The sequence below is a fragment of the Malassezia globosa genome (genome assembly GCF_000181695.2).
Source record: "Malassezia globosa CBS 7966 chromosome Unknown mgl_sf_2.1, whole genome shotgun sequence".
Classification (NCBI taxonomy): Eukaryota; Fungi; Basidiomycota; class Malasseziomycetes; order Malasseziales; family Malasseziaceae; genus Malassezia; species Malassezia globosa.
In genome coordinates, this window is record NW_001849872.1 from 860443 (window position 1) to 885084 (window position 24642).

The 24642-nt window shown below is 53.3% G+C and overlaps 14 protein-coding genes across 14 annotated transcripts; 8 read left to right on the forward strand and 6 right to left on the reverse strand.

Moving 5' to 3' along the window:
* Positions 1-151: 151 nt before the first annotated feature.
* MGL_1227 (uncharacterized protein) lies at positions 152-1705 on the reverse strand (the record flags this gene model as incomplete). Its single annotated transcript, XM_001731907.1, has 1 exon — positions 152-1705. One exon carries the CDS (start codon positions 1703-1705, stop codon positions 152-154), a length of 1554 nt encoding a protein of 517 aa, XP_001731959.1.
* Positions 1706-2206: 501 nt separating this feature from the next.
* MGL_1228 (uncharacterized protein) lies at positions 2207-3352 on the reverse strand (the record flags this gene model as incomplete). The annotated part of the gene is made up of 1 exon (XM_001731908.1): positions 2207-3352. One exon carries the CDS (start codon positions 3350-3352, stop codon positions 2207-2209), a length of 1146 nt encoding a protein of 381 aa, XP_001731960.1.
* Positions 3353-3640: 288 nt separating this feature from the next.
* MGL_1229 (uncharacterized protein) lies at positions 3641-4585 on the forward strand (the record flags this gene model as incomplete). Its single annotated transcript, XM_001731909.1, has 1 exon — positions 3641-4585. One exon carries the CDS (start codon positions 3641-3643, stop codon positions 4583-4585), a length of 945 nt encoding a protein of 314 aa, XP_001731961.1.
* Positions 4586-4776: 191 nt separating this feature from the next.
* Positions 4777-5856, forward strand: MGL_1230 (uncharacterized protein; the record flags this gene model as incomplete). Its single annotated transcript, XM_001731910.1, has 3 exons — positions 4777-4802; positions 4848-4896; positions 4957-5856. 3 exons carry the CDS (start codon positions 4777-4779, stop codon positions 5854-5856), a joined length of 975 nt encoding a protein of 324 aa, XP_001731962.1.
* A 525-nt stretch (positions 5857-6381) lies between these two features.
* Positions 6382-9225, forward strand: MGL_1231 (uncharacterized protein; the record flags this gene model as incomplete). Its single annotated transcript, XM_001731911.1, has 1 exon — positions 6382-9225. One exon carries the CDS (start codon positions 6382-6384, stop codon positions 9223-9225), a length of 2844 nt encoding a protein of 947 aa, XP_001731963.1.
* A 342-nt stretch (positions 9226-9567) lies between these two features.
* On the forward strand, positions 9568-11718 carry MGL_1232 (uncharacterized protein; the record flags this gene model as incomplete). Its single annotated transcript, XM_001731912.1, has 1 exon — positions 9568-11718. One exon carries the CDS (start codon positions 9568-9570, stop codon positions 11716-11718), a length of 2151 nt encoding a protein of 716 aa, XP_001731964.1.
* Positions 11719-11857: 139 nt separating this feature from the next.
* On the forward strand, positions 11858-13633 carry MGL_1233 (uncharacterized protein; the record flags this gene model as incomplete). Its single annotated transcript, XM_001731913.1, has 1 exon — positions 11858-13633. One exon carries the CDS (start codon positions 11858-11860, stop codon positions 13631-13633), a length of 1776 nt encoding a protein of 591 aa, XP_001731965.1.
* Positions 13634-13720: 87 nt separating this feature from the next.
* Positions 13721-14801, reverse strand: MGL_1234 (uncharacterized protein; the record flags this gene model as incomplete). Its single annotated transcript, XM_001731914.1, has 3 exons — positions 13721-13931; positions 13990-14538; positions 14593-14801. The coding sequence occupies 3 exons, from the start codon at positions 14799-14801 to the stop codon at positions 13721-13723; spliced, it is 969 nt and encodes a 322-aa protein (XP_001731966.1).
* A 403-nt stretch (positions 14802-15204) lies between these two features.
* MGL_1235 (uncharacterized protein) lies at positions 15205-16735 on the forward strand (the record flags this gene model as incomplete). The annotated part of the gene is made up of 3 exons (XM_001731915.1): positions 15205-16556; positions 16605-16659; positions 16712-16735. 3 exons carry the CDS (start codon positions 15205-15207, stop codon positions 16733-16735), a joined length of 1431 nt encoding a protein of 476 aa, XP_001731967.1.
* Positions 16736-16790: 55 nt separating this feature from the next.
* MGL_1236 (uncharacterized protein) lies at positions 16791-17381 on the reverse strand (the record flags this gene model as incomplete). Its single annotated transcript, XM_001731916.1, has 2 exons — positions 16791-16816; positions 16907-17381. 2 exons carry the CDS (start codon positions 17379-17381, stop codon positions 16791-16793), a joined length of 501 nt encoding a protein of 166 aa, XP_001731968.1.
* A 158-nt stretch (positions 17382-17539) lies between these two features.
* Positions 17540-18883, forward strand: MGL_1237 (uncharacterized protein; the record flags this gene model as incomplete). The annotated part of the gene is made up of 1 exon (XM_001731917.1): positions 17540-18883. One exon carries the CDS (start codon positions 17540-17542, stop codon positions 18881-18883), a length of 1344 nt encoding a protein of 447 aa, XP_001731969.1.
* Positions 18884-18892: 9 nt separating this feature from the next.
* MGL_1238 (uncharacterized protein) lies at positions 18893-19744 on the reverse strand (the record flags this gene model as incomplete). The annotated part of the gene is made up of 1 exon (XM_001731918.1): positions 18893-19744. The coding sequence occupies one exon, from the start codon at positions 19742-19744 to the stop codon at positions 18893-18895; it is 852 nt and encodes a 283-aa protein (XP_001731970.1).
* A 1260-nt stretch (positions 19745-21004) lies between these two features.
* On the forward strand, positions 21005-23590 carry MGL_1239 (uncharacterized protein; the record flags this gene model as incomplete). Its single annotated transcript, XM_001731919.1, has 1 exon — positions 21005-23590. One exon carries the CDS (start codon positions 21005-21007, stop codon positions 23588-23590), a length of 2586 nt encoding a protein of 861 aa, XP_001731971.1.
* A 31-nt stretch (positions 23591-23621) lies between these two features.
* On the reverse strand, positions 23622-24467 carry MGL_1240 (uncharacterized protein; the record flags this gene model as incomplete). Its single annotated transcript, XM_001731920.1, has 1 exon — positions 23622-24467. One exon carries the CDS (start codon positions 24465-24467, stop codon positions 23622-23624), a length of 846 nt encoding a protein of 281 aa, XP_001731972.1.
* Between the last annotated feature and the right edge of the window lie 175 nt (positions 24468-24642).

Sequence of the window (24642 nt, forward strand, 5' to 3'; positions counted from 1 at the left end):
GCTTTGTGTGACGTACAAGACTGCCGCTCACTCATGGCGCCGAGGTCGTCGATCCAACGACACCACGCCTTGTCCCACAAAGCCATGCGTAGTCGATTCTGAGTGGAGGTGCCCCGTGCTCAAGTTACTCGCTCTATACACGTGATATAACCTACTGGGAAGACGATAAAGGGCCCTCGTACGTCAAAGCCACGCGACGCTTTTTCTTCGGCTCCGCGTCTTTAGAAGGGGTTGAAGATGCAGGCAACTTCGCAGGCGCAGGCTCAAAACTGGGTATAGGAGCCACGGAGCCAGAGGTGCGACTCGGTGTTCGGGTTAAGGATGGCTGATCACTGTACTGATAAGGCCGTCCTAGCTCGTGATAATCAAAAACAGCCAATGAGCAGTAACCGTCAGAGGAAGACATCATAAGCGACTGGCCATCTGGTGACCAGGCTAAATCTGTGAAGGATGCATAGTGCAGATTGCTAAAGCAGCACAGCGGGCCAGCCTGCTGTGTGTCATAGACCCAAACACTCTCTTGTGTGGCAACAGCATAGATCATTCGGTACGGCAAACCAAACATACTCGTGGGCCGAGGTGTATCCGACGAAGTGTGCGCCTCGCTCACGTCTTTGGAAGGCTGTGCTGTTGATGGCACGCTTTTACTGGTACTGCATGAGGAGGACCGCAATCGATACAGAATGGGCGAGAAACGCACGGCAATGGTGGTGGTTTTGTGGCCAGGCAGGGCCGCAATAGGCACATTAGCACGACATAGATTTGCACGTCCGTATATATAGACGGCATTGGACATTGACGTATTCTTACTACCCGCTTCAGTTGCAGAAAGCGGATAAAACTGCCCCGTTGGCGTCACAAGTAGAGCACCATCGGGAGAAAAGTCCAAACGCCGGAAGAAGCTTGTACACCGATCGTCACCATATAGTTTCTGGGCCTGGTCAGATGAAACTGAAGAAGGTGCGTGTTGTGAGCAAGTTGAGCATTCAGGCACGTCGATAGGGGGGAGTTGTGCATCCGAGGCAGCAGCTGATGTGCATACGTTGCTGAACGCAGGGGCCGGTGCTGGCGCCGCTGCGTCAACGCTTGATAGAGCTTCAGAGACAGACCGGCTTTGCATATCCGAGCGGGTATTGCGGGATACAATGCGCATTTCAATAGAAGAATCCTGTTCTTTCTGCCGTTCATACACGTGCATGAAACGGTCGCTACTCTGTGTCGCGAGGTACTGATGCAATGGGTCCCACGCTATTCCTTGCACATAATGTTGATGATCAGAAATCTCTCGAATAACCGTCCCGTCTGACACTCGCAGAAGTCGAACAGAAAAGTCTGTGCCTCCGGCGGCAACGAAGTCAGCATCAGGGCTCCATGCCAAGTCATACAGTTCCAGAGGAGTAGTACGTGTCATGAGCCGTACCCGCCAACACTCTTTGTCGTGCACGCCATCCACGTTCGACACAGAAAAGGGAGTCTGTCCAAAATGATTCCTACTCAGATCCTGACGGACCCAGAAGAGCACATTCCCATCGTCACCAGCTGAGGCAAGCATGTCACCAAAAGGAGAGAAACGAACAACATTGACAACGCCCGTATGTCGAGCAAGAGTCGCCAAGTATTCTGTTCGCGGCGGATGCGGCGTAGTATCTGAAGATGCAGCAGCTAAGGCCGCGGGAGACGGTATGTTCGGGTGAATCATCCACATGCGAACATTGTTATCGCCACCAGCGGTCGCAAGACGCCAGCTTTGTCCACCAGCTAAGACTGGTGGTTGTGTTGTCTCTGAAGCCGTGCTAAGACTTCGATCGCCTGCCAAGCTCTGCCCAGGCGGTAAGCCGACAGCTGAATGTTAATCCTCTCTGTTTTCTTTGGCACACACTCACGTACCTTGACCAAGGTTATGATCGAGAACTTGCGTAAGTCGCGATGCTGAAACGGGCTGAAATGAGCACGAATAGATTGGTAATGTGTCGTGCCAGCGAATCTCGAATGTTGAACATCGGACCATCGTCGTCAGCGCGCGGCGCGCTGGAACTGATGGAATTCGAGCTTCATCGCGTCTCGCGCACACTGACGAAGTCATGGATGGAATCGACACTCGGCCGATGAAACACCAACGTTCACAAAATTTTCAAGACATATGAGGCCTGCTATGACTCTGCCCCTGCCTATCGGAACATGTGAAGACGCGCGCGGCAACCTTTCGCTATACGGCAGGGCGAGCTGGTAGTGCTGGCACACTGCTGAATTGATCGGTTGATGCGGTGCCGCGAAGAATGTACTGTCTGCGTAACTCTGCATCGATTAGACGAAGGCCCGTGGTGAACTGGGCACGCAATAGACCCTGCTTGTTGGGATCATCGCCAGCGACAGAGCGCCATATAACGGCAAGTTCATCCACTGATAAACCACTGCGCATCCATACTTCATACACGGTGCCACATTGTACGATCGGTGGCGCAGAGTCTGTAGATACGATATCGAAGCATTGGTCGTAACGAGCTGGGACTTGAGACGCATTGCTGGAGCTGCTGCTGGAGGCAGGCTTTGAGGCTGAGCCCGTAGGTGTACCATATACTGTCGTTGCTTGTTTGCTATACGTGCGTGGGGGGACAGCAGGCCTACCTGCAGTTCCTTGGGCTTTTGGACGTTCACGCACTTTGTACGGAACATTAGGCACGGGCCTGGGGGGAAGTTCGGGTTTGGGTCCTGGCGCTGACGTGTTTGAAAGAACCTGTGAGCGAATTGCAGCATTCGTGACAGGTGTTGGTTTACCAGTATCAATGGACTTGGCCGGTGACATAGGTTCCGACACCATTGCCGGCGGAGGGTCGCTCTTCGTCGGAGACGTCGCAACTGTCACGAGAGAAGCGTCTGGAGTCGATACCGATAACTCGGATGTAACTTCTTGTACTTCATTCACATTTGTAATAAGATTGTCTTCACTCTTCCGAGGTGCTGGAGTAGTATCTGTGGGGAGCTCCTCACCGATACTTGTATTATTAGCGGTAGCTTCGCACCCTTGGCTCAGGAGTCTCGGATCATCCGTGCTTTCTGTAGAATCAGCTTTATGTGCAGTTAAATCCACAGGATTATTTTCAATATGCTCTGATGCAACTAGGCCGTCATCTATGCGTATTGTAGTCGGCTCCGATACAGATGGGATCACTTCAGGGGCGTTCGCGAGCGAAGAACCACTCGAAAGATGACCTGGTTTAGGCTTCCGTTCCGGCTTGTTCGAAAGTGGTTTTTCTGTCTCTGCGTCTTCTGAAGACGCTGAAGCAGGACTACCATTTCCTTCGAATCTAGCGCGCAAATGCTTCACAGTGGAAACAGGCGTGGACTCTGACATTGTGTCTGGCGAACGAGCCATGCCAATCCTCATACGTGACTCCACGCACGGCGCCGCACTTACAACTCGCGTCATGTTGCTCGTGTCATTATATAATCAAGGCGCACGTCCATTTCAACGAAGCTCACATGGTGCGGCGCTGTCTTGGTTCCTGAAAGGCAAGCTCGACCATCTTGACACGATCTCTGTTGTATTATGTCGTCACCGTCGCAAATATCACAGTGTTTCCCGTGCGTGTAAAAAATCGCACTAACAACAAGTCCCAATCCTATTTGGAGTGTAGACAATATGCCGTCACAGGATGGACGCATCGCCATTGTGACAGGAGGCAACTCAGGTATTGGTTTGGAGACTGTTCGGGCCCTTGCTGGGAAGGGAGCCACCGTGTACATGGCTTCAAGAAATGAAGCGAAAGCTCGGAATGCACTTTCTAAACTGAAATCTGATACGGAGACGAGGAAGGGTCATGTGGATTTTCTCCCGCTCGATCTTGGTAGTTTTGAAAGCATTCAGAGATGTGTGCATCTATTTCAGGATAGACAAAGCCACCTAGACATGCTATTCAATTGTGCGGCTATTCTTGATCCCAACTGTGGTCAAACTAGCGAAGGATTCGAGCTTCATTTTGGCGTGAACGTTGTGGGTCCGTATTACCTGACGCGGTTGTTAATTCCATTCTTGATCAAGTCATTTCAACTCAATCCCATGCGCCCTCCGCGTGTCTGTTTTACCAGCTCAATGCAGCACTTGTATGCTACGAGCAAAGGCTTTGATCCCAGTGACCCGTCTGGAGAAAAGGGCTTTCATGTACTGCCGAAGTTCATTCAAGCTTATAACAACAGCAAGATGGCTGTGATTCTGATTGCGAACAAGTTGAATAGCGAATATTGTGGTGACGGAATCATTTTCAGCTCCTGCAATCCAGGCAATGTCAAGACAGACCTGTCACGCCACATTGTAAATCTATCAAATGTTTGGATCGGCAACCTTCTTGGACCGCGCGTGTTGTATCCACCTGAAATGGGTGCGCTGACGCAACTGTACGCGTGTACTTCGTTAGAAGCAGGAGAGGGAGGTGCGTACTATGTGCCGTGGGCTCGTCGGGGCGAGCCTAGCCCTATCGCCAAAGATCCAAAAGTACAGGACTCTTGTATGTATACGTGTGACTCACCATGCCCAGTGATTCGCTTCTTGGATCAATTGATTGCACTACGCACTGGACAAGTCGTATAGAGACACCTTGGATGGAAAGTCACTGGCTATGCTGTTCCACTTGCCGTTCAAAGCCACGTGCGTGCGTGAAGGGTGTTAACGGTGCGGCTCAATTGGAGAACCAGGTGCATGCAAAGAAACCTGGTCAGCCTACAGGTGAGCGGGAGATTGCCATTCGGCTTTCCTACCTCGTGCGACCTGCTACTTTGAGTATGTGGGGTTTGACTTCCATTTTCCCGTACGTGTACCGCGGCGAATCGTTATTATGGCTGACATGAACAAGGCCTGCGCCGAGTTGGAATGTAGAACAGGTGCCTGACCAGACAGGCCGTGTACGTGATGCATTCTTGATAGATACAAGGACAGGCGCATGGGTCTAACGCTCTGGTCAGATTGCTATCGTTACTGGTGGAAATTCAGGAATTGGATTGGAGACTGTGCGCGAACTTCTTCGTAAAAATGCCAAGGTATACCTGGCATGTCGAAGTGAAGAACGCGCGCACAAAGCCATGGACGAACTCCAAAGGAATCAGTTGCCAGGAAAGATAGAATTCCTCAGGCTGGATCTCGCGAGTCTTCACAGCATTAAGGAATTCTCCGAGCAATTCTTAGCCAAAGAGCAACGCCTTGACATGCTTTTCAACTCAGCGGGCGTGATGAACCCGTATGTGGGGCCGGAGACGAAAGATGGGTACGAGCTTCACTTGGGGACGAACAGTCTCGGCCATCACTATCTCACGCAACTGTTGGTCCCTGCATTGCAAGTATCGGCAAAGGCTTCACCTGATCGCCCACCACGCGTGTGTTTCACTTCAAGTATCGCGCATCGTGCCACATCTCCGAAAGGGTTTGACCCAACAGATCCCACAGGATTACACACGTACTGCTATATGCCGGCACATAACCGTGCCTACGGAACAAGTAAGTTTTGTAATATTCTGAGTGCCAACTGGTTCCAGCGCAATTTGGGCGCTCAGAATATTGTGTTCACATCGTGCCATCCAGGAATTTTGAAGACTGGGCTTGTGCGTGAATGGAACCAGGGCTTTAATACGATAATGATGCCCATTATTGAAGCAGCCATCTTTTATCCGCAAAGGATGGGCTGCATTACACAGCTCTATCTCAACACTGCCCCAGAGGCTGCTACAAAGGGTGGGTCGTACTTCGCGCCATGGGCCCGTCAGGTGGACCCATTGCCTCTTGCACGCGATGTAGGTGTGCAAGACACGTTTGCCAAGTGGGTGGACGAGCAAGTGACAAAGCACATGGGTCAGCCAGTTGATCTGTAGAATTATTTATGAGTAAATTGATTGGTTTGAAGTGCAGATTCCTTATCCTAGTTTCTTGTCCACTGCCTAAAAGTCTATTTGCATTGGGTGCAGACTGATTTTATTTTAGCAGGGGCACCAGCTGGGATTGTGGATGAAAGAAACCTGTTGGCTACAGCTAGCCGCCAACTGGCAGGCTTAGCTTGACTGGCCTGTGCCGAGAAAAAGTGCTAAAAAAATTGGCACACAAAAGAGCTCCTTCAGGGCCTGGCTCTCCTTGAACGACTCTCACTTGGCACGCTCCGAGAGAGATTGGACAACGTCCTGCGACCTTGATGGTTGATATTATTGCACTCTTTCAAAGCGATTTGAAGCGTGTTGCCACAGTCAGTGCTCGCCCCCGTTCAACCGAGACACAGTTGTTCCTTACTGAGCTGGACTTGGAACCAGACTAAGACATACCTTGAGACATACTCTTGATTCACTCTCTCGTCGACAGATATCTAGTTGTGCACGAGCGTACCGGCCAAGACACACACGTTTACTATGCCGATTTTCTCGCACTCTACTCCGACGCCTCACAACGTAACAGGCAGCGACGCAGAAACATCTGAAGCAAACAAGCGATTTAGTCGACGACCGGGAGTCTTGTCCCTTGCCTCGCTCTCGAAATTGGGCAGCTCACAAACGGCCCAGGGATCTGGTAACACGCATGGTCCTGCGAGTGCTGCTGCTGCTGGAGCGGCCTCGTTAGGTGCAACGCCGCCGACCACCCCGCCAGCCAGTGCGGTGCGGAATCCCGGCGTATCTGCGGTTGTTCAAGCCGATCCTTCGCGTTTGTCTCAGTTCTCTCTTCGGCTGAATGAGCTGGTCAACAAGGCATTCGTTGCATCGCAACAAAGTGTTTCGAGCATTGCCCACTCAGGCACATCGCCATTTACCGGCTATTCGATCAGTGTACCACGGATTCAAAATATATCGTATGGGACTAACCGCCTTCCCAATCGCATCAAGGTTATTGAAATGACGCGTCTTGTGATCGACGAACTGCACAGTGCAGCACAAGAAGACCCGTACCTTTTGCGTGCCGTGTCGCGCACTGTGCTCAAAACACTCTCGCAGTTTGTCGCGCGCATCGAGTCGCAGCTTGTTTCATCACGCACGGATCCCACCGCATTGCAAATCCCAGCATCGCTTCGCGGACCACACCACGTGCCAGCAGCGATGGAGTTCAACCTGGCTCTTATCAGTCTTGAATGGATCGTTGAAGAGAGTCTGGAGCGCTGTCTCGAGGGGTTGCCACCCCTAGCATTTCTGCACTCGCCCAACATTCTGATGCCTACAGCTGCTGAAGGTATGGCTCAGCCACCGATGCCTTCATATGTGCATGATATCCTGTCTCCACTGCGCGAGCAGATGGAAGCGAGTATTATCCATGTAGTGCAGCCTCTCCTCGTGACCCTCAAGTCATCCATCACGGCATGCTTGATGCGTGCGAACACGCGACCATTCCAGCCTCAAACATCACCACCCCTACTTAGTGATTTCGATGCGCAGCATGGAAATCCACGTGTGCCTTGGTACAAGGAACTAGAGGAGCGTCTCGATGCTGCCTACCGCCTGCTCATGCTACGAATTGTCGATCGTTGTGGACAGGATGGCCAAGCCTGGTTCATATCTGTTGCTATCCACACGATCTGGAAAGGCCTTGTTATCATCACAGCCCGCTCGGTTTTTGCCCCGGCGTCCGTTGTCGAAGCAGAATTTGCGCACACGTTTGGTCGAACGCCTAGTGCTATGCCCTCGAGTGCGGTTCTAAATGCTCTGCTTTCTGGTGAACAGTCGAAGCGGGTACCGACGCCCACTCAACTGGCCCACGCGCTGCGTTCTGTGAGCCGACATTCGTCGTCTCGGAAGTGGCGTGCTTCTGTCGAGTCGGGCTCCGGCACACGCACCCCGGAGCCTGGCACGGACAACTTCAAGTCGTGGTGCGGCCACTTTGCTTTGCCTGCCACGGATGCAGACTGTTTCGTGGTGAATCCACTCTTGGTCGCTGAGCAGCTGCATGACTTGCAAGTGTTTGAGCGACTCATGCGCCAGTTCTGCACAAACTTTTACCCATCTCTCACGCAAAAGCACTCGTGCCAGGCTCATGTATCGGAACATGCTAGGGATGAGTCTGCACGAGTCGACACGAGTGCTCCAGAGTCGAGAGATGTCAAAGCACATGGCATAGAAAGTGGCGAGCAAATGACTGCTGAGCACAAGACCAAAGAGAATGGTACAGAGAGCACCATGGCTGATGCGAATGTCAAGAGTCAAGACCGACAATCTAGTCATGGCTACAACCTGATTGTTAGCAATGGCGTGAACAGCGATAAGGATGTCAACGGTGATGGAGGAAAAGATGATGATGATGATGATGATGATTTGGCTCATGAGGCACTGAGCGAGGCATTTGAGGCACTTCAATGCACAGTTATCGTGCTTCGGACGCTGCTACAGGAGCCGGATGCCATGTTACACATGGCGACATCATCTGATCAAGGTCATTTGGAAGACACAGGATTGTCGCCCACGGCTCTGCATGCCTTCCGTGTGATTCCGTCGCTTCTTCTAATCCAGATTGCATTTTGCCGCATCCCGCCAGGCTGGACGGACGAGCGTTTCCCTATGCCCGCAGGTCTGGAGCTGATGGGCAACGTGCTTCCAACACCACCGCAACTATTCCACTATTCGTGGCGTGACTATGAAGCAGCTCTTCCTGGCTTCGCCGCTGCAGAGACTGCTGCTCTGTCGCTCGCGGACAGGTACACGCCAATTATCGCACGGATCACCGAGACACTGAACACGCATCTGGCCATGTCGAAGCAAGAAGCACATGTGGCGTCAGGGGCTCGTGACGAGGGCGATGCAGGATCGGATTATTCCAACGAGGAAGTACCTGCTGCCATGACACAGTCTATGCCGATGCTGGAGTCAACAAAGGACCCTTCACCATTGGAGGAGAGCGCCAACAATGTTAACGATGGTCACGCAGTTGGCAAATCTGGAAAGATGCCCTTGTTCTCGGCTATGAACAACATGGCCATAGACGACTCGCAAGCGCCGCGCTCGCGTGCCTCGACTCGCTCTGTATCGCCTCTGGCGCCCCGCTTGTGGCGGCGGAATGCTTCACAAGGCCCTAAGACCGCACTTCAAAATGCTTTGCCTCCGCGCGTCTCTCGCGCGCATGCAACAAGTTCTTTTGGCCTTTCGCGGGGTCGCCGCCGTTCGCCCAGTCCTGGCCTACCCCGCAAAACCGCATACACTCCCGCACACATGCAGCGCGATGCCTTACACATGTTTGACTATGTCCTCCGGTCTGTGCCTGAGAGTCTCAACGAGTAAGTAGTTGTCATGGGTGCATATGTAAGAAAAAAAGCTGCTTTGGTAGTATGGGCAAAAATTGCTTTTTATGCATCCTCCGTTAAACGAATTCGATCAGCTGGGCGGATTTTTTTTCTCATGTCGCTTTTGTCCGTTGGCTCACCTCGACGGCGGACTGGAGAAGAGACGTGAAGGAGATGCGTCTCGTGATTAGTAATTTCGCCAGTGAGGCTTTGTGCCCCAACAACGTAGTTTTACTTATGCACCGCACACCGAAAGTATCTTGAGTCTGGGGTGACAGGCGTTTCGCCAAAACAGCGACGTCCATCACTGCATTAGCAATAACGCCACACCGCTTCTTACATGCTCCTGTATGCCTGGAAACAGGCATCGCCGCGCATTACGCGCTTCGCTGCAGGCCATCATGGTAGTCTGACGAGGCGCATTGCGTGGGCAAGGAGTCTTCATATGACACATGAGCAAACGATCGGCCCAGACCCAGACCCAGAGTCCTTCTCCCATACGCACTTCCCGAAAACTGGGCAGGGCAACAAGGGTCCACCCAATCATACTGATCGAAACGATGCCATGTCTTCTGCGTCACATTCATCTAAAGAACATGCTGTGATTTCGATGTTTGACTTATTCTCGATCGGCATTGGGCCTTCGTCGTCTCATACGGTAGGGCCCATGCGGGCAGGAGCAATATTTGTTCATGACTTGCGCAAGTCAGCCTTGATAGAATCAGTTGCTCGCATTAAGCTTGCATTGTATGGAAGCTTAGCCGCGACAGGAAAGGGCCACATGACGCCGCAGGCATTGCTGCTAGGCTTGGAGGGCGCCGAGTGCGAAACTGTTGATACAGAAACTGTACCTATACGTTTCGAGGCCATCAAGAAAAATAAGTGTCTCGCACTCGGCAAGGATATGCCTGAAAAAGGCCCCGTCAAAGTTATCGAGTTTGACTACGACAGGGACCTCGAATGGAAATGGGGACAGACTCTCCCTATGCATTCCAACGGCATGCGCTTTAGCGTATTTAATCATGATGGAGATCTTCTAGCTACGAATGACTTTTACAGCATTGGTGGTGGCTTTGTGGTGAATGGTCTCATGGCTGTAGCAGACAAACCAGGACCGCGCCCGGCCGCTTCCAACAATGCAAGGTCAGAGAACGATCCTGACGCTGTGACAAATGCGTTGGCTAGTCTGAATGAAGCAGCGATCACGCCATCGCAAAAAGAGAGCCATCCAGTGGATGTGATGGAAAATGTGTACTACAAGTCGATCACTCGCGACGATGTAGAAGGTGGACGTCGTGAGGGAACTGAGTCCAACATGGCGTTGTCGCAACCAGCACTTCCTTCACCGTCCAAATTGGATTCATCTGAGCAAAAGGCACCCAAGGAGCCACGTTTTCCTTTTCGTACCATGTCACAGCTCCTCGCACTCACTAGGAAGCACAATCTTACGATTGCACAGATCGTGTATGAAAATGAGCTAACTTGGTACACGCCAGAGGAGATTGAGGAAAAAATTATCAACATATGGAATGTAATGGATGAGGGGATCCGCGCAGGTGTGTTGAGTGAGCAAGAAGTGTTGCCGGGCTCTCTGCAGATGAAGCGGCGAGCACCGAAACTGTACAACCGGCTGATTCGGGGACTGTACATGGGTCCACGGCGTCTCGGACATATGCGTGGATCCTCCGATACCATCAATGTGCCGCTGGATTCACATGAGTCTCCGTCTTCGGCCGCCGCCATTGCTTCGTCGTCTAACGCGTCAGGGGGGTATGTGCCTTCTATCAAGACGCGGTCGTCATCACGAGTCCCGACAATTCGCGGCTCCTTCCAGCACGAAATCATGCCAGTGCCACCACGCCGAACAAATTTTCCAGCGATGGATTGGCTGTCTTGTTGGGCTATTGCGACCAATGAGCAAGTAGCTGCTGGCGGCCGCATTGTTATTGCACCAACATTGGGAGCAGCAGGCATAATTCCGTCCGTGCTCCGATATGTGGTAGAATTCGTGGCTCTCACGCCAGAAGATGAAGAAAACCTGGTGAAAACATTCTTGCTCACAGCTGCCGCGATCGGTATGCTATTTAAGCGAGGTGCCACGATCAGTGCAGCGGAAGGTGGTTGCATGGCCGAAGTCGGCACAAGTTGCTCTATGGCTGCTGCCGCGTTTGCTGCGTGTATGGGCGGTAGCCCAGAAGTAATTGAGCAAGCAGCCGAGACGGCGATCGAGCACAACTTGGGCCTGACGTGTGACCCTGTGGATGGATTGGTTCAGGCGCCTTGCATTGAGCGGAACGCCGTCGGTGCCGTCAAAGCCGTCGTCAGTGCCAATCTAGCACTATCCACAGAGGGTATCCACACTGTTACACTCGATGAGGCGATTCAAGCAGCGCGCCTAACGGCCGCTGACATGCACACGAAGTACAAAGAAACGAGTCTAAGTGGCCTTGCGACCACAGTCAAAATTCCTGTCGCTGTACCAGACTGTTAAAGTAGCTAGACCCGATTATGTAAGATGATGATGATAGTGATAGCCAGTCCGAACATTTGTTGACAAAGGGTCGTTCGTCACTTTAAGACTTGCCGATCGAATTGTCCTCGCGCCCGTCTGTGTAACGACCATAACGAGCATGGCGTTTTCGTTCAACAAGGCGCCGACTGCTTCCACCTCACTGTTTGGTGGTACAAATACTGCGCCGTCGTTCGGCGCGGGCACCAACACAAACACAGGGGCTCCTGCGCAGACAGGCACTGGCCTGTTTGGTGCAAGTGCCCCGAGTCAAGGCGGCTTGTTTGGCTCGTCTACGACGCAGTCGAACGCGCAACAAAGTGGTGGTTTGTTTGGATCGAAGCCTGCGCAGTCAGGTGGTCTTTTCGGTTCACAAACAAGTCAGCCGCAGCAGAGTGGTGGTCTTTTTGGATCGCAAGGAAACCAACCACAACAAGGCGGTGGTCTTTTCGGTTCACAGACCAGTCAGCCGCAACAGAGTGGTGGTCTTTTCGGCTCGCAGACTGGTCAGCCGCAACAAGGTGGTGGTCTTTTTGGATCGCAAGGAAACCAACCACAACAAGGCGGTAGTCTTTTCGGTTCACAGACCAGTCAGCCGCAACAGAGTGGTGGTCTTTTCGGCTCACAGACTGGTCAGCCGCAGCAGAGTGGCGGTCTTTTCGGTTCGCAGACTAATCAGCCGCAGCAGAGTGGTGGTCTTTTCGGCTCACAGACTGGTCAGCCGCAACAAGGTGGTGGTCTTTTTGGATCACAGGCTAGTCAGCCTCAGCAGAGTGGTGGTCTTTTCGGCTCACAGACCAGCCAACCACAACAAAGTGGTAGTCTTTTCGGTTCACAGCCTAGTCGGACCCAGCAAAGCGGCGGTGGCCTTTTTGGCTTACAGCCTAACCAGCCCCAGCAAGGTGGCGGCCTTTTTGGTTCACAAACGCAGCCCCAGCCGAATAGTTTGTTCGGACAACCCACATCATCGCTTAATTCGTCGGCATCCATGCCTGCGAACGCAGCTTCGAATACTGCCTCGCAAGATCGGAAGTTAGGCGCTCCCCTCCATGTCCAGCTTGACCGGATTGCCGCTAGTTGGGACACGTCCAATTTGGGAACGTGTCAATTCCAAGTACGTATGTCTGATGCTCACACAAAGTACTATCTGTACAACCGCGCACCTGACGCACAGAGTCTAACGCAGTTGTGTGTAAGAAGGCCGGACGCTGTTGGTCCGATGCACGATAATCTGTGGAACAAAGCATTGCAAGAAAATCCTGAACCAGAACGTTTATACCCAGTTCTTGCAGTCGGGTTTGGAGACTTGCAAGTGCGTTCGAATGCACAAAAGACTGAGGCATCTCGCCAGCTTTCAAAGGCAGCTGAGCTCAGTAAGAAGCTGGCCGATTTGCACCAAAAGCACGATTTGTCGAACGCCGTTCGTGCGCATTCAGCAATGATGATGCAGACACGCATCCACCAGCGGCTGCTCTCTTTTGTGAAAGATACATCAATGCTTATCCCAGCTCTGCGTGGCCAGAGTCTCACAGCTGTCGAAGACAATGTAAAGGCATTGCTTGAGAACTGTGACGCTCAGCTAAATGGCGCCATGGGCGACTATGCGGCCTCTTCGACAGAACATGCTCGTTTGCGTGCGCAAATGAATGAACTATGGGCCCAGCTGAGCGTTGTACGTGCGAAGCGGGAGGCATCACAAGCGCAGGGCCGAGCGAATGGCGGCACAGAATGGGTCGTAGTGGATGAATCTTCGTTTGACGAGATCACGCACATTCTTGCAGCCCTGCAACAAGGTCTGGTGCATCTGTCCAACACACTCACCAGCGACTCAAAGGCTCTCGATACTGTGTGTGACGGACTCAAGGGCGTGCCGCTGGTCGGCGTGCGTCATCGATAAGCCATCGACTAACGTGGAGATGACACAGTGTCACAAGAGGATGTGAGAGACCTGGAGGCATGGAGCCTGACGTGCTGCTATAGGAGACTATGGGTCCCATTCTTCCACCGCATCATAGTACGTCCGGATAATGCGTTTCTGTGCATCGACGCCAGACTCTTGGTTTCCATCGCCAATAGCACGGACCACGAGGTACTTGCGGCCCGTCAGAACGTCTGGCGTCGTTGTGGCCGGTGGAAATGAGCTCTGGGTAAGCGCGTTGTTCGCCTGTGCTTTGGATCCAACCACCGCACAGCCACTGCACCGGCTTGTTAGTCACACATATACAACCAAGATGCGCCTGTGTAGATACGTACGCTTCGCGAGCAATGACTATGCCGGCACAAACGTCCCAGGCCCAGCAGCCGATTTCCCAGTACGCGTCAAGGCAACCCATAGCCACATGCACAAAGTTGAGGGCCGCCGAGCCCATCGAGCGGACGCCCAGGGCCATCTCTCCACCCTCGACGCCACTCTGCTTGTCGCCGACGAGGCGCTTGTACGTACGAGACTTTTTCTCCATCACCTCAGCGGACCTGTCGGAGCCCCACTCAAAAGCAATCAAAGCTTGCTTGAACGAGGGAAGTGGCTGTGGCGCCACGAGTGGGAGAGGACGACGCTCTGGGTGCAACGGCGTCGTCATAAATGCGCCATGGCCTTTCTTGGCTGCACACAGATAGCCCAGAAATGGTGCGTAGATGACGCCGATAACCGGATCACCTTCATACACAAAGCCGATGGAGATGCAAACGAATGGAAAGCCTTTGACAAAGTTGGTCGTACCATCGATGGGATCGATAATCCATGTTGGTTCATTTGTCAGTGTCGGATGCTCGCCGGCTGCCCATGTTTCCTCGCCGATAAATCTGCACAAGTTAGCCAATACTTGGGGGGCGGGATGGGGCACACAGCCAACGTACTTGTGGTCTGGGTACTTGTCTTTGATTGCCTCACAGACGAGTTTCTCGGTGTTTTGGTCCGTCTCAGTCACAAGATCGGCGGTGTTTTTCTTTTCATCGAAGCCCGTGGCATTCTTGAAACGCGTCTCGGATCCCTGCACGATCGCTTCGCCAGCCTGTTTCGATAAGCTAATAGCAAAGTCCAGAACTTCCTGTAAATCAAGGGACATGATAAACTTCTGGTGTGGGTGTGTGTGTGTGTGTGTAGGTTGCGTTAAAGTTATCTGGGTTCGCAGTGCACGGACGAGAAAGCGAGAACGACGCAGCCGGAACAGAACGCGGCAGTGCCTATAATGTGGATGTGCACGGAGCAAGCGGGGCGGCGAAAAGCGTGCGTGCTGGGGAAGAGCACTATGGAGGTAGGTTTGAGTAGATGCGGAGATAAATGGAGGTACGCTGGCGAGGATCGTCGAGGTTTGGGCGCTAGCCACGCGCCTGCATGGACGATAAAGGGAGCGGAAGATGATTGCCTACCTTTCTCCGCTCCTTTCGTCCTGACGACACGCACGCATCATCTTGCCCCACGTTCTCAATCGATAACAAACCAAAAAGGAGCTGGCAAGTCCATCTTGCATGCCACTGCCGCCGCCGTCGCTGCCGCCGCCGCCGCGACGCCCTTGGGATGGACCGTCGACAAATGGGGCAACTCCTTGGGCACCGCTCCGCGCGGCGGCAGATCTATGGCATTCTGCTTCACAGCCAGCTGAAGATCTAGGGACCTGGACACCGCTATCGCAGATGCCGGTGCCTACTTTCCCAAGCGCAACGTCGGCGCAGTCGTTCCATGAGCTCGATGAGTACGCGATGGACTCCGTGGAAGTGGAGTCTGAGGCGACAGCAGTTCGCGACGACGTCGACCCTATTCGACGTGCACCCTTGCGTGTGCTGTGTGGTATTGAAGCACTGGACGATCATGCGGGGAGATGGAAAAGTGGCGGTGCCTACGCCCCATTAAGCCAGGACAGCTCGCCTGATGAGCGGCGACGTGGCTTCCCCATTGGATCTGCGCTGGAAATAGTCGGTCCGCCCGGATGTGGAAAGACAACGTGGGCGGTTCAAATGGCGATTTTGGAACGTCTGCAACACATTGTTCATTCGATGCACGTCTTCCTGCATGAGTACGAGGCGGACGCAGATGAGCGCGACGTGGACAAGAGCACGTCCGAAGACCAAGAGCGTCTCGATGGCCACGACGACAATGAACCAGCTTTTCTGCTTCCAGGCAGCGAGCACATGAAAGCAGCGACACTCGAAGAAGCCATCAGTACCGACATTGAGCCATGGTGTGGACAGGTTGTGCTTGTTGATACAGAGGGGAGTATTCAGCCATGGCGCGTCTTGAGTATGACGCGGCACATTGTCTCAGAGCACCACCTGGATACAGTGCGGGCATTTGCTCAAGTAGGCGTGGCGAACCTGGATGCTGCGATGGATCGTCATCACCTGCAGTACGCATTGGAGCGAGCAGTGCTGCGAGGTGTGCATCTGGTGCGATGCACGACGTTGGCTGAGCTGCTGGCGTTTCTCAACATGGCTGCTAGCACAGTGCTCAAAGTGCCTGGCTTACCGCCGCGGACGTCCTTGTTGATTCTCGATACACTCTCGTTTTTCACGTACGCACATGCGCTCCCGCTCAATGCAACTCGCGAGCAACGCAAGGCGCGTGAAGATGCGATTCAGTCGATTCTTCGCGCATTGACGACACTGCGTGATAGCCATATTCCGGAGTCTGAGCGGCTCACAGTTGTCGTCACCATGCAAATGTCGTCGCGGCGCGTCGCTGACATGGACTCTGTACTACTTCCCTCGCTTATGCCTGCGTCGATGCCAGCTATGCGATCAGCAATGTGTGATGACACAGAAAGTGTGCTTGGACGTAGTGCATGGCGCTTCGTTCTGTCCTACAGTGACGTGCGCGCACATCGGTACGTATTTACGTGTGTTTGCGTCGGTGTGTAACTGACCGGTGCAAGGGCCCTGTATGCCCCGTGGCAGCCAGACACATCTTTTGTACGCTTTCAAATCAAGGTGCGTACGCTTCATGATGCGGATCGCAAGTCGAGGGTCTCACATACAACAGTCGCATGGACTTGAGCAAGTATAGACTCGAAACAAAACGAACGAGTGGTAACAAAGGGGACATGCGGCCTTTGATATACTCACTTCTTTTCAAACGTGTCGATAGCTATTAACGTTAGTAGTCGTGTACAAGGAACAGGCGCGCGCGCACACACACACACACACACACACACACGTAAACACGGTCGATACGTACATATGGTCACAGGACCATCATTTACGAGAGATACATCCATCATAGCACCAAACTCACCATCATGGATCTTGTCTTCTGCATACATGTTGCGCATTTTTGCTAGAAATGCGTCGTAAAATGGCTTTGCCTCGCCGCCACCCATAGAAAGGTGAAAGTCTGGACGTGTGCCTTTACTCGTTCGTGCATACAAAGTGAACTGCGACACGCACAGCACTTCGCCCCCTAGCTCCATGACATTGGTTCTCCATGGCCGTACCTGTTCGTCTGCCGATGCCAGCGAGCCACTTTCGTCCAACCGCATTCCCTCCGGCCATAATTTCAATTGCAAAATCTTTTTCGTCAGAATGTCCATGTGCTCAGGTGTATCGTCCTGACAGACACCGATCAGTGCGAGAATGCCTGGTCCAATCTTCGATACCTGTCTTCCCTGTACATGTACAGAAGCTTGCTTCACGCGCTGAAGCACCGCACGCATATTAGACACAAAGACTGCTCTGAATCGGGTCGAGATGGGCTATCTCGACTCAACGATGTCGTGTGGAGTTGAAGAATTCAGGCCCATTTTCGTGTTGGTCGCTGTGTCTCACGGTTCGATTTTTTGCGTACTATCCGACGGCCCATAGCTTTCGTGCCATGACACAGCCAACCTCGAGCGCCAAAGATACCCTGCCATCTACACTGCTGCGTCTATGTGTGCTGTGTGCATCGTCACTAGAGGCGATGAGCACATCGCCAACCGAGACCGTCGACAAGACAGCTGCCTCACAAGATGGACGTGCTCTTAGTGAGCGAATTTCCTCAGACACACTTGCGCTCGTGCAGAAAGTGCGCAAAGAAGTCACCGCCTTGTCACTCGCTATGCGACCTTCTTCTTCATTTGAGCCTCAAGACCATTCCGAGCCTTTGGATGGTGTCGACGACAAAAGTATTGAAGCCGCCTCACATCTCCTGCAATCTCTAGCCACTGAGGCCGTGCCGAAGCTCGTGTTTCTTGCCAACATGGCTCTCACGCGTGTGCGTGTATATTCAATCGCCGACTCAGCCGAACATGATCCTCTGGTCGAGCAAGCACGCGAGTCTGGCGCACATATCGTGTTGGGCGAAGGTGCCAAAGGGCCGCTTGCAGACAAAGCGTGTCTCGGCGCTTTGTTTGTGAAAGACCTGCGTCTTCTCATCACAGACATCGTAGCGGGGATCGGCGAATTGTGTCAGAGCTTCATGGATACTCGCACGCGGACTGTGCTTGCCCGTGCACAGCAGAAGCGCGAAGGAACTGGAAAGCCTTCGAATCCGTTGCCGCCACCGTCACGCGCTGCATCTTTAGCGCTAACCAAAAAGCTATGGACATTGTGTGATGCAGCGGAAGGCGATAAAACCCATACCCCTGCATACGTTGCGCGGCTTCCTCGAAACAACTATGAAGCACTGTGCAAGTCCATCCGGCGGAACGAGCTTCTTATGCGAGACAGTCAATCTGAACTGCAAGATGCACTAGACGACGCACAGAGCCATGCAATCGGTGCAGCGTCTGACTCGGCAACTGAGCAAGCTTCCGATTCCGCGCCGAAACAGGAGCCTGCATCCTCTGACGAAACAGAGGAGCTCGATGATGTGGAAGACATGTGGGAACAGAATGTACTGGCCTCGGAAGAGGGCCGTGTGACTGCCAGGGCCGTCTTGGATCTCGTTACGTCTGGCATCAAGCTTGTGCAGAGCTTGTCGAAATCACTCCCTAAGGACGCATCCGAGCATCGCCTGGATGACATTGCAAACTGCATGGACGCTTTGGCTGCCGCTCAGGATGAGCTGACGTGCGCAGCCTTATTTGAAGACGACTCGTCTGAAACGAACGTGAATGCGAGCACGATTGCATACGTCGATGCATGCAAACAGCTGTGTGAGCGTGTCGATGGCCGAACAATCCCTGACATCGAATCACTTGCTTCAAAGCTCAAGTCTAGCCAGCCATCAACGTGATCTTCATAGTTACGCTTTTCTTACGATGCCCAATGCATTCGGACCACGCTTCCGCTTTGGTGCAGGCTTGTTCTGAGTCGGAACGGCCAACGAGCGCAGCTGCTCTCGTGTGCGTTCACTAAGCAAGTGAGACGTGTTTGGTATGTTTGTGTCTGATGCTGCCGTCGCCGTGATGGACGATACATCATTGGGTTGTTCGTGGCGGAAATACTTGCGCACAAGTGCTTCTTCTTCTTTTTCTTCCTCTTCTTGTTCATCTGCCTCGCGTCTGCTATTGGTACTGCGTTCGGCTGTCGACGCGACTTTGCGTTTGTTTTCATCAATCGCTCCAAGGACCGTGCTGGTGTCCATGCGCTCGAAGCGTGCATTCCGCGTCCGAATGTCTTGAAGTGCATCCATCACTTCCATTTCGCGTTGTGACTCGGCCATACGCTGCTCAAGAGCCTTCATTGGGTCGACATCAGGCTCGTCGCCATCCTGCTCGTGCTCTGAACCCGACTCTGGCTCTTTCTCCTTGTCGTGCTCGCGCCAAGGCTCGAAATTCCGCGAGGCTCCATGCTCTGCTGCATAGTCTGAGTTTTTTGGATCTGTCTTGAATGTAATTTCCGAACTGCATTGTGAGCACTTGATATAGAAGCGGTAAATGGTAATGCCATAGTAGTCATCGTCATTCACCGTCTCCTTGCGTGCGTTGAATTTCTTTCCACGATAAATGTACTCGCCACATGTATTGCAACGCATGCTGAATGGTGCCATGAGACGCACGGTCTTTTGCCGACCACCACCGGTTTTACGACGCTTGACGATGGACGGATCAAAGTCTGGTGGGTAGTACTTTTGCAGCACCTTCCGCTCCGACATCGTGGCTAACGAAAAAAAAAAGAAGCTCACCGATTCCGTGCCCGAAACTTTGATGATACCTTGATGAAAGCCGCCACAAAGCAAGTTAATCTCGACACAATCGTCCAGTGCGTCGGTGTGTCAGTGAATTGATGCTGTGATTTTCAGAGTCACGATTCAGGGCGTGGAGGGTTAATGGGATGCGATGAACACGAGCGACATGAAGCCTACCGCATGGAAGCCAACCTCCACCATGTCCTGGTCTGACATGTACGTTGCAGTGATGAAAACAACACTCATCCACCGACCCACGCGCTAACAATGCATGCAGGACTGACACAGAGACAACATCGTCGATCACAACGAAAGCTGTCACGGGTGCTTTAATTGTATTGTCTTTATATCTGTCCATTCGCACAGCGTACCGTACCCTGCGTAGCACTGTGTCGTTGATATCATTTATGATCCGGTGGGGCATGCTAATTTACATCGTTGTTTGGTTTTGGCTCTGGTTCACGCAGGACCATACGAACCAAAGTGCCATGCATGATGGGATCTCTGCTACACACAAGGTGGTTCAAAGTACGTGTTTCCATAGTCTCTTGTTTACTCACACTCATCCAGATACGTGTATGTCTATTGGTGCATTGTTGTGGCAGCTTTCGCAGCGCCCTGATACGTGGCAGCCAATCCTGCGCTCTGTCACAGACATACTCAAAAGTAGCAAGACGAAGAAGCGTCGATCATCGACAAAGAAACGCACGCGGCAAGCCAAGGACGACGTGGCTAACTTAGTCGATGCGCTTGGCTTAGACGATTGGCTTACATCTATCACGGCCCCTACGTCGCGATCAAAAAAATGGAATCCAATACCGACGGAATGGAAGCAAGAATGGTTCTCCTAAGAAGCACAGCACGCTTGCGCAAGCAAACATTTTCAAGGTTACGATCCGGTCGTGAAGCGCATCGCCCCAATCACTTGTTTAGTTCCTGTATAGTTGAGGCACTGAGGATATGCTGCATGTCAAGTTCTCAAGCGCTGTCGCATATCGGATGTGTTTTGCAAAACATGCACAGGGAGTTCATGAGGGTGTGGGGCGTGACAGTGCAGTATCCCTTGCGATCTTCTGGTGTCGCGCACAGGGAATGGAGGCCATCGGTTCCTGGCGCGTTCGCCCCGCGTGGGCGGCAGAGCGCACGTGGATACCACGTGCATTCATTCGTCGACGACCTTCCGACGCATGCATTGGGCAGCATCATTGCTTCTGTTGATAGTCGTTTATGACACAGAACCCGGTCGTGCCGCCTGCTCGGCACTCTACGAACTCGAGCAACGTCTCACGTACAAATGGACCAAGCTCTGGACGTGGAGCCTTTCACGGAGCTCATGGTAGTGCATCGACCACCGGCCGTTCAAGCCAAGGCCGCTCTGGAAATGCACGCCACAGCTCCGCAGGAGGAGGAGGAGGCGGCAGTGGATCGAAACATGCCCCACCAAGCGGCCGATCATCATCCGCAAGCTCTCAAAGTGCTTCAGAACTCATGCATGAGCGTCTGAGGATGCTCCTTGACATGTTAGTGGGTCAGATGGTCGTCGTTCGTCTGCGGGGAGGCGAGCGTTACGTGGGTGTTTTGTCTGCGGCATCGACGGTATCGGACGAAGTGGCACTTGTCCTTTCGTTGGCTCAGTCTATCAGCAACAAAGATGGAGGAATCAAACTAGGAGAAGTAATGCCTTCTCTTGTTGTGCCCGGTGCCGAAATCTTGGAGGTTGACGTGAGTGGTGCAAAGGTCAGCTCGGGGGCTGAGTTAGAGACGGCCCAGCGTCGCGGTTCAGGATTCCGTACAGATACAGAGATCAGTGCGGGATCAAATGCCCGTTCGGATGGGCGAAAGCTCCAGCGTTGGGACGACGGACCCGATGACGGCACCGTGCCAGGTGCGAATGGATCGTCACAAACCTCGTCATTGGAGCAGTCGACTGATCTGGGCCCCTGGGATCAGTTTGCCGCCAACGAAGCTCGCTTCGGTATCAAGTCGAATTACGAAGAGACAATGTACACTACGAGACTGGATCGCTCCGGCAAAGATTTCAAGGCTCGTGAGAAAGAGGCTGAGAGACTGGCGAAAGAAATCTTGGAAGGCTCAACAAGCAATCCACACGTGGCTGAAGAACGCAACCAGATAGACCCACAGGAAATGGATGAAGAGGCTCGCTATGGCGCTGTGATTCGCGAGCAGCAGCAGCAGCAGCAGCAGCAGCAGCAGAAACAAGAGACGAAGCAGCCTCCGCCTCAGCCGCCGAAGTCAGCAGAGCCAAAGACAGGGATTGCGTCAGCTAAGTCTGCAGGGGCATCACCTTCTTTGGCTTCTACGCCTGTCGCGGCGCATGAAGCGGTCAGCAGACCCAACAAGGAGCTGACGGCTGATTTCCGGCAGTTCGTCTCGGCAGAACGCGAGCGCCTCGTTGTACGCAAAGCCGAGCTGGCAAAAAAGGAGAAGCAGAGTCGTCTTGCTGACTTGAAAGTCTGGGCTCAAACGTTTCAACTCAAGACCCCTGTGCCGGAGGATGTGGCGAACATGAGGCGATATGCGGCGCCGACGACGAAGGGCATGTCCAACTCGACCTCAACGGGCGGTCTGAATGTGCCCACTGGCGCCGTACGGAATCATTCTATGTCGTCCACCAGTTCTACGTCATCATCCGCATCGTTTAAGCCTTCCTTATCATCCAGAGACTCGTATGCTGGAGGATGGCAAGGCTCAAGTAATGCTTCTGGGGCGCCTTTGTCGTCGTCTCAGAGCAAGTCTGATATGGAAGAAGTGCGATCGAAGCTTGCCTCTATGACCATTCCTGCCATCCCGCCATTCAAGAAGCCAGAAGAGAAAAAGCCACCTTCAAAGCTAAATGTAAAGGCATCGGCCTTCAATCCGCAAGCGGCTACCTTTACTCCAGGCGCCAAAGTGACGCCGACGCAGGCGTCGGCGACGCCAGCCAAGTTGGATGTGCCTGACTTGCCATTCTTTGGGAAGCGCGAGCTGACAAACAGGCCAAGTACTACGTCAATGCGCATTATGGATGAGTTCCGTGCACCCAAGACAAAGAAGCTTGGTGAAGCAAGCAAGGCCTCCGTTTGGTGGTCTTACACGGGCCGACCATACCGGCAGCTGATGGCTGCGAGCGGTGTGTATGCCAACAAGCCGCTCATGCCGCCGCCTTTTATAAATGACGCAGCCTCGGTTGCCGCAGCCGCTGCGGTGGCAGCCGCAAATGCTGCGCCTATGCCACCACCGATGTTCCCGATGGCTGCTGCATATGCGCCTGGTTTGTCACCAGCGATGCAGCATATACCGACTCCTGCGACGGGTCCGCCACATGGATCGTCACCGCCGACGATGCCGCGCCCGATGAATGGCAAGCCGCCTCATTCACCACACCAACAGTCAATCATGTTACCGCCGCCGCCGTCGGGAAGCCCGCACACTGTGGGTCAGCAGCCATACACCATGGTATACCCTATTGGTCAATATCGGTTTCCAGCGCGGCCATCATACGTGCCACCGGCCGATCCCCACGGGACGCCTCTCATGTACAGACCTACGCCACCCATGCCGACGGCGCCGTTTGCGCCTCCCGGTACACCCGGCGGTATGCCAACGCCAGCGCCCCACGGCATGCCGCCGATGGGCCCTTATGCCAATATGCATTCATCTAGTTCCAGGAAACGGAGTGGGTCGGCTTCGCATCGTGGAGGCGCTAATGGGAGCGCTGGTAGCAACAACCTTGGCAATGGCGGCGGCGGCAAAAATGCCGCTCGCAAATCGCGAGGTGATGACACAGGTGGAAAAGCTGCGTCTGACGCATAGAAACACACAGAGGGTCCATTCTCGCGCAATGTCACTCACAAAAAGGCGCTATGTGTGATAGGCACCATGAATGTAGGACTTGCCATAGTTGCTGCAAGACAGGGCCAGGCGTACCGTCCGGCGTAAAGTCACACGCAGTGAGCCAAGCTGGGGGCATGGCGCCTAATACGTAAGCGCCTACATCGTGGCTAGGATCTTGTGGACGATCGATACCGATACGAATGCGCGCAATGTCAGGCTGATTCATCGAGCGGCCACTGCAGCGCAACACTTGCTGCACACTCCGCACGCCGTTGTGTCCAGCAGCACTGCCGCCAGCCTTGAATGCTACTTTACCAAAGGGCCGTTGCAATTCATCATGTACAAGAATCGCATGCTCAAGTGTCACGTCTGGGTACATGCGCAATGCAGAGGCGACGCCCGTGCCGTTGACATTCATGAGCACGCGGGGTATATAGAACACGAGGTCAAACAGTACATACGGATACTTGCCCAAGCGGAAATCTGGCGCTCGACGCAATGCAGAGCCTTTGGATGGTGCTGAGTCTAGCAGCACAGAAACACAGGCGAGCCAGCCCTTCGATGCGCGTACGTGACGGAACGATTGAAGAGGAGTGGTCTCTGGAAGCTCGAAGGTGGGTGCATCGGGAGGCAAGCGAGAGACACGCCGGGCAATTTCGCGTCGCAATGCCTGATCATGCGATTCTGCGAGGCGCATGAGAGGCGAAAGGCAGTACTGACCAATGGAATGCCGCGTTTTCGGGTGCGTGTAGTTTCCCAAACCGACAACGACAGCCGCACGTCGTATAACATGACGATCCGCTGCACTCAGTCTAACGACTGAATGCGTGACAGGCGGCAAAGCAGTCGGAAACATCTAGAAAGAAGCGACCAGACGTGCCGTTTCTAGCTTGATCTCTGCGGAAGCTGGTGTGCTCTCGAAAGCTACGTCGCGCCAAGACTAAGGATGCAAACTTCCACACGTTACGTACTTCTTGATCAGTCTGAATGTTGGCGTGGGTTCTCCACCGCCATCACCTCGTCGGTGTGTG